Source organism: Vanellus vanellus (genome assembly GCF_965231255.1).
Source record: "Vanellus vanellus genome assembly, chromosome: 7".
Taxonomy (NCBI): Eukaryota; Metazoa; Chordata; class Aves; order Charadriiformes; family Charadriidae; genus Vanellus; species Vanellus vanellus.
The window spans coordinates 4421742-4434825 of NC_138912.1; the positions used below are offsets into that span (position 1 = coordinate 4421742).

A 13084-nucleotide genomic window follows, 5' to 3' on the forward strand; every position below is an offset into this window, starting at 1 on the left:
TATGGTAAACAATGTGTTATCGCATTTGAGTAGACTACAAAAGGAAACACTTCATCTTAAGGAGGTCATATGTGGGACAACTGTAATCAACTTCACTATTCCTTGAGCTGCTCGGTAATAGAAGGCAAATTTCTCAAACAACCAAATTATACATTTTAAGTCAGAAGTAGAGACAGACCCTTCTGTAACATGTACCAGATCAGAAACGTGTGCTGCTTCTCTTCTGCTACAGATACAATTGCAAGTGGTCTACACTATCCATACGCTCTCATGTATTCATCTACAAACCGAGCCTAAGATTGCTTTAAGTGCCAAGGTGACCTTCCAGCAAGTGAGGGGCTGATCCCTAAAACCTAATTCCGACACTTGTTAAAAACCTCTAGCACTGAGTGTGCTGAGGAGCTGTGGTTTAACCATGCAAGTTGTAACATTCTCTGGAGCTCAGCCCTCACCCACGTCCAACTAATTCACCAGGGACGCATCAGGTGGCCATAAAGAAAGTTTTATTATCAATAATTACTACACCATTTCAGCATTTTGAGCACCAAAACCATTCAGTCCGAGACAAATTTTTCATCTTAGAGGAAGAACTCCTTTGCAGGCAAATATGACACATCTACTAACGCAAAAGAGAGGGATCATCTGAAAAACCTTTATGGGCCTCTAACCACACCCTTCTGTTCATTCTCCTCTTTCTTCATTTCCAGGACCTTCCTTGGTAGTATTAGTACACAATCAACAGCAGATCACTCTCCAGGTAATAACAGCTCAAGACAGAACCTTCTGTATGTTAAATTTGTTAAATTCTTCAAGCTCAGCAACTTGCATCAGCCACCCAATGCATGAGAGTACAACTACCACCTAGTCTTTTTATTTTTTACCATGCAAACAGCTGTTACCCCTACATACAGTCCATGAGTATGTTTCTAACACATCATTACAAGACAAAGCAGCACACATGTAAGAAGTACTGTTGAAAGATGCCCTTATCCCCTCTCCTATCTGTCGGAGGTATCCACGTCCCTTGTTGCATTAACAGCCGATAAGCTGCTTACAGGGTTGCACCCTAAAGGGAGGCTGGACAGTAGAAAATCATGAATGATACTGAAGTTAACCATCAGCGCTTCCCATGCGAATTTAAGTAACTATTTTTAACTTGACCATTTAATCAATTTTTAGCATAAAGTATCACCGAGCATTTAAAGAAAGCTGTCAAGACACCAAAATAAGTGTGCTTCAGGCGTTAGGGTTTTCTATCAAGGAGTAAGGCACACAGATTTACCTACTCTGAAAGATACACACACAAACATAAAGTAGTTATGACAGAATATACACATAGGACACAGACGGCAATACAACAAGATTTCTTATCCAGGTGAAAGTCGTAAGCTTACATCATTGTTACCTGGCACAGCAGACAAGCATGCCAAGTCATGTTTCCCAGTATCCCAAAGGAAAAGGGGGAGGACACCAGGCTGTACAGCTCACACCAGCGACTGTTCACCCCCAAACCACCCCAACAGGCACTGTTTGCTGCATTTAACCAAGGTCAGCGTGGCAGGTAATCACCTGTCAGTGACTAATCCATGCCATACTTCCCCAAACAGTTCAAGCTAGTCTAAACTGCCACCAGCAAGGACAGGAGCATGACCCCTCCCTGCCTCCAGCAGCTTGTTTCCACCCAGACACTTCCCACTCCCTCATTACAGCATAAACAGCCCCATCAAGGTTTAGCTGTACGATGGATGTGACAAGGAAACCAGTTACTAAAACAGCAAAACAAACAAAAAAACCCACACCAATCACCACACCCCCCATAAAAATATCCCCTAATCAAACTTGGTAAAGCTTCATTTTCAGCAAGATTAGTTTTCACTGTATGCTGATATGCAAACATACACAGGAGGACAGAAACAAGCAGCTAGAAGGACTACTTTGGGTGGCAGTGCCAGCTGAGAGCACCTTGGTACATCAGTCCCTTCAGACTGCCTTTATTGCCAGCAAAGAGCAGGAGGTGGCCTCCATCTCTCCTGTAGCTGCTGGGACACTGCCCAGCCAACTTCATGCCTAAACCCAGACAGAACGACTCTCCTTTCCCACAGAGTTTGTGAATGTTTGGGTAACACATTTGGCACAATTTCAGAAAACTGAAGGGAGAAAAGGACAGAGGAAAAAACACCCTGTAAGAGAGATAAAGTATTCGACAAAGGGAAAACTAAGCAGCTACATATGCAGGAATACTAGGAATGAGCTAGCAGTCAGTCCTTTTAAGGATGTACTGCAAAACAAGACTCATTACAGACCGCTCTAAGCATTCTGGATTTAAGAAACACACTCTAAGTTGTTTCTTTCACACAGCTAAGAAGAATACGTGTTTACTTGGTTTTTCCCTAACCCGGGAAGTCTGGCCCCTGACAGTAGTAGCTACCTTACTGACCTGAACCAAAAGAGCAGAGCATACTCTCTTGCAGCAGTTAATAAGCAGGGTTGGAAGAGAACAGAAAAGGAGAAGAAACGCAGTTTACTTTTAATCTGTGGGCTACAGTTGAAGCTCAGGAGTTAAACACACAACCCAAGGATCCTCATCAGTGCCCTGCAGCATCCACACTCCGCTAGCGCCACTGTAAAACCCTGAAGTGTCAGGAGAAAGGAAGCTTCAGCAAGTACTGAAGTGTAAGCCCCAAGCAAGCTCTGAACGCTAGAAAGGTTTTATAGTCATGGCCATCTTCCTTTTGTACTACTTAAATCCACAACCAGCTGTAACCAGCTTCACCAGGCCCCATGGCAGTACCACTCTGCTTACACATCAGATTCCCTAAGCCCCACAGACCACCAAACCTCCCTTACAGTCTCTTTAGCATAGGTACCATGAGTTACATAAAAGACCATGGAGTTTAATTTTAAATATACATTAGCTCCCCACCCCCAAGAACCGAGAGTCATCTTGGACTTCACATTCACTTTTTACTAGGCCAGTACAGTAGAAAGCATTGCTGTCCTTGCAGAGGCCATTTGTAATTTCTCACTGTAACTCAAACTGGCATTTGTAGCAACTCATGTTATTCAACAGCCATACTTACTAGGTGTTCTGCTTTGATTTTAATAAATTTTAACCAGATGAATCAGTTCTAAAATCTCATCCTTTTCAGAAAGAAATCACTTGACAGATACATCCACTGCTGCAAAAGCCAAGTCAATAACATAAGATTCAAGTACTTTTACTTGCAGAGTTTGAAAGGGGGGATGCCACTAATCCTTCTGATTTGGAAAGAATACCCTCTATCAAGGAAACTATTCATGCTGAAATGCAAAAGTTGCACCAATCACATTTTGTACAGCTGAGATTTGCAAAGAATAGAAGTCTTGACGACATATTTATTTACTGAGGTGGGTAGAACACTAATGGATGTCTGCAACAAAATGAGAAAACCAAACAGGCACACACAGGTACTTTTCTAAATCCACACAAGATACACATCTATCTACACGTTTCAGCTGAAAAGAACAAGTGTGGAAAAAAAGCAGTCCAATACATGTTTTTAATGAAAATTAACATTAAATTTAAAATGTAGTAAAAAGAATTTTGTACTGGAGTTGAGATGTGAAGAGGGAGTTCAACTGAACAGCTGTCCTAGAGTATCAAACATTTTCCTTGGTACCTTCTGAAAGATAATATCTTCTAAGAGAAAAGAAAATAACCAGTCTGCCAAGAATTACTCCTACTCCTGCTCCTCTAATCTTTATATTTAACTTCAGGGAAAGCTACACTTTGTACATCCAAAAACTTAAAACTGATACATCTCTCCCACGTAAGGCAGACTCAAAGCAAATGGACCCTCCACAACTGATTGAGTTTAAACTCGAGAGGTGCGCAGTCTGAAGTCACCAAATCCTAACAGACCACCGCTTTCCAGCTGGACTACAGTAAGAGACTACACACGAACTCTTATTCCACCAATTTTCACAAACTTACTTGACATTTAACATCAACTTGTCCTATTTTATAATTGTGTTTCACTAAGGACTGAGAAGCGTTCAGCTCAGCTAAAAGTTCACAAGAGCTCCAGCAGACTAACAAACCGTAACTCACTAAGTCACAATAACTCAGTTGATTTCAATGATAAGAATGATACATGACAGTTAAATTGTTTTAAGTATGTCACGCTAAGACAACAAAACAACCAGCATAAGTACGGCTTATTGCTTTTAAAGTTAATGGCTAAATTGGCACAACTTTCCAATATAGATATGCTCTGCAAAACGTCCAGAGACAACCACAAAAGAATCTATGAAGCTTTCATCAACCTTCCCAAAGTTACTCCGATTACAAGGAGTATTTGGAAAAATACAACATCTGTGATATGCAAAATGCAATTCTGAAATGACAGACTGACAATTAACAGCTTTGGTTGCTCTTCCCTCCCCCCCCCAGTTAAAAATAAGTATCATAAGTTTTTAAGTTATAAAAGGAATCCACAAAATCTTTCAGCAGAACACTAGTAAAAATCAGCACACAACTCCATCTGCATTCCAGCCTTCTCATCAAGATCCCTTCAAGACACCTTCAAACTATTTTTATTTTAAAAGAACCAAATCATTATTGCCTTAAAAAAAAATTTATATGAGCAGTTTTGAATTTCCCGTGCAATTATAGAATCACAAGCAACATCAAGTACTTGGAAAACTCGCGCTCTTAAACATAAATACAACTATTCCCACACAGATTAAATCTGAAAGTGTAAAATATTTTCAGTAACATCGGAGTAGTCAAAAAATATTTCACTTTTCAAAAAGCAGAGGGGAAAAAAGCCCTAGTATTTAATACAATTGCTATCAGAATGCAAGATATACATTTGTAAGGCACAGGAACAACCTCCAACAATTGATCTTGGGTATTCAATAACTTAAGAAATACCATACAGAATTTCAATTGCTTCAGTTCAGAAGAAAAAAGCACTACACATCAGCGAGTCTGCAAGGAGCTGAAGGTATTAGGAAATATTGAGGCATCATACTCAAAAGGAAACGTGTTTGTCCAACTACTCATGCAACACAAAAATAAGCTGGAATATGTATTAGCTCAGAGAAACCAAACCCATGATACCCATAAGAACATTTACACCTGATCAAATATATTAAATAAAGCATCTCCACAAATTAGCTTTTTCGATTATAACAGCTATGAAGCGGCTTCATGAAACATGAAGGAACAGTATGAGACATACTAGTAGTGCTAGAGTTTCAAACGAAGTGTTTTACTCTAAAAATAGTTGTGTATTTCAAGTGTTTAACCTGCTTGTATGCTAGGGCACAAGATAGCTGCTTCTGGGAAGTTACAGGACAAAAGTTAACTCACAAGGTCAATAACTGAAGAAAACCCTGCTCTCACATGTCTCTGTTCTTTAACAGCATTGGGAGAATTATCCAGAATTTCCTTAGGAAAGCACTAAAATACAAAACAAAATTCGTATTTGAATTTTTTGAAGCAGTTGACTACAAAAATACTTTCAGAAAGCCTGTAAACATTTACAACACAGTATCTGTATTAATACAACATTATTACTTTCAAGGTCAGTATTACACATGCAGTTTCTTGGAGCTACATATTTTGGTGTTATTTTTAACATCTGACAGAGCATCTTGTACTGTTGCAAGCTCTACACTGTTTACAAATACTCCCAAGCTGCAGCTGCCGATTCTACTAGTGTATCTTGCCATAGCAAAAAGAAGAGTAATTTTAATTATCCAGTAATGGTATTTTTTACAGTATTGTATGTTTTACATTGTTCTGTGGGCTGGTTTCATAATTTTTCCACCTTTTGATTACTACATAGAACAACAGGATTTGGTTACAAGGATATCCATTTCTACAAAAGGTCAAAAACGTCCAAGCGTAGTTGGGAAATACGTCTAACCCTGTTCAGATTATGGATGAACTCTGCACCCTCTCTTAGCAGGTGCTATTTCAGGAACTCCTACATTTGATTTACTTTTCAAAACAAAAATGCAGATATTAGAAAAAAAGCTGCTTCAAAATCAAATGTCAAATTTATGTTTTAATTCTTCATTCTCCCAAAATAACTAACCACAGGAATAACAGTATAAGGTAGCAGCACACAACTTACCAACACAAGCATTGAGGAACAACCAGTCAGTCTTTTTCATTCTATTTTTAATTTGCTTTAGTTTTTTGAAATCCACTTCGAGTTCTTCCTTGCTGCCAACAGCTCCAGCCAACTCAATTCTTTGGAAGTCCATTTTCACATCAGATTCACGTTTGGTTGTAGGTGGAGATCTTCTTTGGCTATTACCACTACTACAGCTTCCTCTCCACCGAGCTCTGTCTTGCTCGTTTATGATTGAAGAAGCCTCTTCTGTGTCTGCCAGTTCTATTGCTTCTATGTTGTTGGGTCTGGGATGATCACATACAACACACTTCCTGGCCTTCGCCCAGTTTTCATACGTACAAACAGAACAAGTCCAGTGCTGAGCCCTTGTGTTCAGTTTATTTCTGTCATTATATTCCTCACATGGATCAACGGAAAAAGGGACTGGTCTTGAACCAGAACCTGATGACTGAGGAGACTCTGTGGGACTCCTGGTCCTGCGTTGAGACAAGCACTGAGTACACCTTATCGCTCTTGGCCAGTTCAAGTATGTGCACATGTGGCACGACCATTTATTTGCACTTTCCATACTGTAAGATGATTTAACCCTTGGTCTTGCACTAGAATCTGGACATATCAAAGGACTACTCCCTCCTTCAGTACTCGTAGGATCCCAGTCTCTACCAATATCACTTGAACCACTTTTAAATGGATCTTCTGTGATAATTGTTCCACTAGGTCTCTGAGCGCGACACATGGTACATTTGATTGCAGATGGCCAATTTTCATATGTACAATACTCACAAGCCCATTTAATTCCACGCTCTGTCATTGTGCACTTCTTGAAATGAACTGCGTCAGGCAGAAAGCTAAGTAATCAGAACACATCATTAGTACACAATGGTTGCATAGGAGCTCCGTTTCAAAAAAAAAAAAATAGTAAATGAGATTTAACCCAGTTGATGTGTAATGCATCAAATATAAAAATCAGGCTGGGCAAAGAGGCAACCTTTTTTTCTTGATACTATTAGAACATTTAAGGTGATAAAAACCACTATAAAAAGAGTAAGACTTGTGCTAACTGCACTTTAAACGCAGAATTCAGGATCTCCTAGTGCAGAAAGGAAAACGCAGTCCTGCATTTCCATAATTTTTTAAATTTGAACAGAGGCTTCAAAAACAAATTCAGGAAACAGACACATGCTAAGCACTGAGAATACTGGAAGAAGAGAACAATACACTATAGAAAAAAATCACAAATATTAAATTATTGAAAAAAATCAATATGAATACAGCAGTACAAGAAAAGGAACACAAAGTCTAGATCCCTTGAGGTCTATTGCAAGACCTCACAGGATTTGGAAGGAAGGACTGTTACAGGTGTAGGAGTTTACATAAGAAGCATACATGTTAAAATTTTATACATGTGCTTAACCAAGACTAGGCCTTGACTGGACATCACTTATAACAGCAATGTCACGAAGATCAAACACCACTTGAAAGCAAGCATAGGGTGTGTGTGTTGACAAGCTAACATAGTATTTTCATTCTACAAATCCAGATTTCAATTCAATTCCAACTCACTTTTTCTCTAATGAAGAGGGTATTCTGTCTTCATGCTGGCTCAGACCTTTTCTTCAGTTTGCCAAATACAAAGGATGAGACTAAGCAGATAACTATTCCTGTAAACAAAATGAAAACAGACTCATTATAGGTTTCCTACTGGACCTGAGTAACCAGAAAGTTAATTATTAAATGCCACACCTACTCTGATCCCAATTTACTTGTTTAAACTCAGTCATGAACTGCTGAGACTAACGTATAGAGTGGTTAAAATAAACCTATCTTTATAGAGAACCAGTCACCATAATAGCAATCAATCGGCTGAAGTAAAAGCACTAGATCCAAGCAATGCCAAATTCACACTAAAACATCTATAAACACTCTTACTGGTATATGAAATAGTATGGGAAAGAAAGCTTTGATCCCCTCCAGCTTGTGTAGAGGGCATAACAGAGGGAAAGGGTGAGGCAGGTAGATAAAGGACAAATAGAAAAATATATACAGTCTATTTCCTTCCTTACCACAAAATCATTACCCAACACATACGACTCAATTACACGCTATTTTTAAGCATACAAAACTGTTTAAAATACAAATTTGTCATACCAATCGACTGACAATTCTCATTCATCATAGTGCAACTCTCTTGGCTAACAAAAACACCCAGAGTTTAGTAAACAAAAACTGAAAGAAATCAGACAATAGGATTACACTCAAAACTAGACACACCAAACTAAAAATTAGCTTATACCTGTTCTCCAATTCAGAAATGTTTTATGAGTTAATACATTCTTCACAAAAATACCTTCACACACACGCCTTGCTCTACCAAGGTATAGCTAAATGTCCACTTGAATGCGTCACACTTCTTCCTACTATCTCCCTTCTCTGGGCTCCAGCAGGCATCATAGGATTTTTCCAACAGCTCGAATCTGATCTATTCACCGTATCAGGTGGCTGCATGAATGAGGGGCTATCGCATAGCAGGACCAAGGAGAGGGCAGGACTATCCTTTTCAGCAGCAATCCATATTTATGCTGCATGAAAGCAGATGAGCAATCAGGAACACATAAAGCTTTCTCATAAAGCTCGAGTTCTAATATTACTTGTTTGAACAGCCTGCAGAGCACTTCACTCCCACCTATACGTTATAAAACTGTGTCAGACTAAGGAATGTGCTGAGAAGGCAGTTAAGACTTCCTACTGCTTCCCCTCCATCGTTCGCTCAAAAAAGTCCATGCCCATGTGTAATGGAAGAAAAGGAGCGAGACCATACTAGGGTCCCCATATATGTAATAAAATAACTGAAAAATACATACGTATACACAAGAATGCAAAGTCAACTTGATTTTACTAAAGGTGACTGACTTCATAAAGAAGACTTCTCAGAAACTTGGAGGAAAAACAGTTTCTCTGATCCATAAACAAACTGAAGCCTTGCCAAAACACCTCCTGTATGAGTACACTACATGCTATTTACCTATTCCATTTGGTCAAGGCTTTCCCCCCTCCCCCCAATTCCCAAAATACGTTTTTTTATCACTTTCACATTTCTTAATAACCTTATTCTCTTTATAGAGAGTCGAGAGTCTCCTAAGATATTAACGTTTTGTAGTTAGGAACTTAAGACAGTTGAACATCGTCTTCAGAAAACAGAAGGAAGCAGTGCACCATCCATGCACCTGCCAACTGCCACCACCACAACCCCAAGAGCAGTTTCACTTGTGCTCAGAAGGACAACCTAAAAGTGGCTGTCCCAATACTTCAACGCCCAATACAAGCGTGAGAGTAATTTCTACCTGAGCAGAAGGTGCTACGTTTTCAGCAGGTAATGTTTTCAATCAAAAGCTAGATAAGCATACAATGTGTGAAGCCCAAGAGGGATCTGTAACTGTAAATGGTCTCTTACCTGCTCTAGTTTGCAGAGCCTTAAACCCAGCAATCCCTATTGCCAACAAATCCCAACCCACATTTGGGATGGGGCAAGAAAACAAAGCATGATCTGTTTTACTGACATTCAGACTGGGAAAGGAGATTGCTGCTCAAGTTGAAAAGCAGCTTGTTGCAAAAACGATCTAAACAAATACTGAGATACTATTTATGAAACTAAATAGCACAGTACATACCGTGTTATAGAAAAGCTTTCATATATATCATGAGATTAGGTTCTTAGCTGCAATTATTCTCTGTGCCCCTTAAAAAGCTAGATGCTTTCGGACATAATTCTTAGAGAGGCTGAGTATCTGCAGCTTTGAAAGCCTCTGAGGTATGAGCTCACTACCTCCAAACATGAGGCCTCAGGTTATTATGAAGTAAAGAATATAAAAAGCCTCAATGGAACAATACAATTTCTCCTCTTTGATAGCTCTGCCGACGCCCACTAGAGCACAACTAGATGAGGAAATTTAACACTTTCAGGTATTGATTTTTTTTTTTTTTTTTTTACTTTTAGGTCTTGGTCTGTCCCCCAAGTGCATCCCACCCCAGGGACACCAGAACCATCTGATTTACTGGTGATACAGGACCATCATCCAGCCACTGAGCAGTCTGAAGCTTGTTACATTTTTTCAGAATTACTTCTTTGCCACACTGTTTTCAAGTTAACTTGTTAATTTGGATTCTTCACAGAGGAGAAGTTGAATCACATAGTACCTCCTCTCATAGAGAAATAGCACAACAGTGACTGTGAGGTACAGGTGCATGACTTAATGTCCAAAAAAGCATGAGCAAACAAGAAATTAAAACCCACAAACCCAAGCAGGTTCCAATTGATCAGTTTATACAGCGTGCTAAATATCTCCTGGACAGACTAGTGCAGTAACTCAGTACATTAACGAAAAGAACATATTAAATTCTGATAAATCAAGTAACAAAAATCAAAACACTATCAGACTACTGTTTTACTAAATAAAGTCAGACAGTAAAGGACATCTAAAACAATCTGAAATTTTTCTTTTGCTTTCTTTCAACTTTTAAGAATAATCTTCTTTTTAGTTGCATGGGAAAATACAAACCAGCACACAGAAATTGGGAAGAAACAATGAAGTCCTCAAATAATGTTTTTATGACAGGATATATTACACTCCCCTCAATTTAATTATTCCACTGTGTCCAGAAGTTATTTTTTCCTTTGGCTCAAACAAGGAACAATATGGAACTCCATTTCATTAAACGATCAAGCTCTTCCCCGTAAGCAGGCCAGACGCTGATTGAGACCAGTACACAGTACGGATTTTTTGCTGGGATGGTTATGTCAGAAGCACATCTGTGCTGGCAAAAACCTTACGTAATTACACTGATCAAATCAGCGTTGCCACCTCAACTCATTTTGCCCATGTCTACAGATTTTCAAACAAAGCTAACTACTTCTGTATTTACAGGGAAAAGGGAGCTCAACTTAAGCCTTCAGCAAGACTTGCCAGGGAAGACATCCATGCTCCTTCTGCCTGACATAGCTGCCCCTCTTAGGCTGCTCCAAAAAGAAAGGCAGGCTGGTTTATTTATCTTTATTTTAAAACACTGAAGCAACTTTTCGGAGGAAGAAAATAAGCAGAAGCACCTTGTTCTGAAAGAAAGAGAGGTCTCTAACCCAACGCAGAACCTACTAACTCAACAGTTGATGAGTGTAGAATTAAGTCCTTTCACACATCAAACCACAGAGAAGAGCGGAGAGGAACAGGACTGCGAGTCAAAGCATCAGATCAAACAGCAGCACTTTGACTGTATTCTTTACATATTATGAAATATGGTGTATTTAAATGTACATCTACTAAGAAAAAGTCTCAATCTGACAGCTGTCATTGCTCACTAACAGCTGGATAACGTTGCTGTGAAGTTTGTATATACATGATGGACAAACAGCTTTTAAGAAAAATTGCCTATGATTAACCCCGCATAACGTGACACATTTTCAGAAGAGTTCCCCCTTGTACGTCACTACCTCAAGTTCTCTTCCAACTACCCATAAAAAACTAGCCTCCTTCTTAGGAAACTGAAGTTCATTTATACACAAATAAGCTTTCCAACTAAAGCTGTAAAAGGAAAACCTGTTAAAAATCACACTGGATTATCACCTGAAATGGTTATGATAAAATATGCACTAGACTGAATTCTGATAGTTGTAGCCGGTTTTGTTCTATAAAACAGCAAAACATTTTTAAAAGATGCATAAGATGAACTTGAGTCAGCTGTTCACAATAGTAAACAAAGAAATGGTTTGATTTCACTGTTGCCAAACAAATACGTTTATAAACACTGCCACTCTGCCCCTGGCTCTAACCACAGTACCTTTTTAAAGCTCATATAAGTTGTACCAAGTGACTCCTCAAACAAAAATTTTGCCAGTTTTTAAATACAGCCAGTAGGAAGGTCTAGAGGATAATATAGCTGTACACAAGCTTAAATCAAAAAGGCCAATTTGTTTCTTTCAAATTTGTAAACTCTCTGAAAACCTCCTCAAATGACTTCTTACGTAAGACATCACTATTTAACTGGCTCAAATTCACTTTTATTACCTGGGTCCAAGAATCATTGTGAAGTATCACACTGTCAATACACTTCAACAAAAACAACTTACATTTTTAAATAACCTATTTGAAATTTATTGCCAAGTATTAGGAATTGATTTTCACATGAAATTTACCTTGACTAGTTTTCTAAGGTGGAATTTTACTGGCACATTCTTCATTTAATTTACTAAACTTACTTACTCCACCTTCGACTATTCACTATTCTTGAATGACTGCTTTCTCAAGAATTCAGCTTAAGCCTCAACAGATCAGTATATTAAAAGTACAGAACTTGAAACTAGGCTTCCATAGTTTGACGGGAACTAACAATAAGTTCCATTGTCATCTCTGCAAATTAATTTAAGAAACATTAAGAACATTGACCTTGTCAATGAGACAACCAAATCAGATCAGCACTGAATCTGGAAGCTCTGCAGTAAAGGCAATAACTATGCATTATAATAAAGAATGGAAAAATTACTGCAAAGTCACAAATGTAGAAGCATTTTCTGTATTAGCCCAAATACAGTGAAGCAAGGAATTAACAAGTAATCATAATTTGCTTTGGTTGTTAGAGGACAGCTCATTAAAAATGAAAGGATACTGTCCCAAACCAACCAGCAAACAGGAAAAAATACTCTGTTGTCTCATGAAGACAGCATTTAAATCTTTTTCTGCAAGCTGCTCTGAGGTGGGGTTTTTCTTATGAAATTTTATTTCTTTAAATAATGCTAGCTAGCTATTTGCAGTACAGACAGTAGGAACTGGTCTCAGACTGCAGCTATCGTCACAGAACACAGAAACCGCTTTCTTACAAAATGCAGGTACAAAGCAAGAACTATGTTAAGAGACAGAGGTTTCTGTCAAACTACATTATCCTTCCCATCCTCATCCCAGTAAGAGCAC

At 38.7% G+C, this 13084-nt stretch overlaps 1 protein-coding gene across 5 annotated transcripts in view; it reads right to left on the reverse strand.

Moving 5' to 3' along the window:
• The window catches only part of ZRANB1 (zinc finger RANBP2-type containing 1), a 69451-nt gene that overhangs the window by 26075 nt on the left and 30292 nt on the right, over positions 1-13084 (reverse strand). For 4 of the 5 annotated variants that reach the window (XM_082486122.1, XM_082486126.1, XM_082486125.1 and 1 more), the window contains 2 exons: positions 7692-7789; positions 6126-6976 (listed from right to left, as the gene is read on the reverse strand). In XM_082486122.1, coding sequence (XP_082342248.1) covers positions 6126-6939 — 814 coding nt within the window. In that variant the 5' untranslated portion in view covers positions 6940-6976; positions 7692-7789. Of the gene's footprint in view, positions 1-6125; positions 6977-7691; positions 7790-8421; positions 8544-13084 lie in introns of those variants that run through there. The other variant, XM_082486123.1, reaches the window with a different exon arrangement.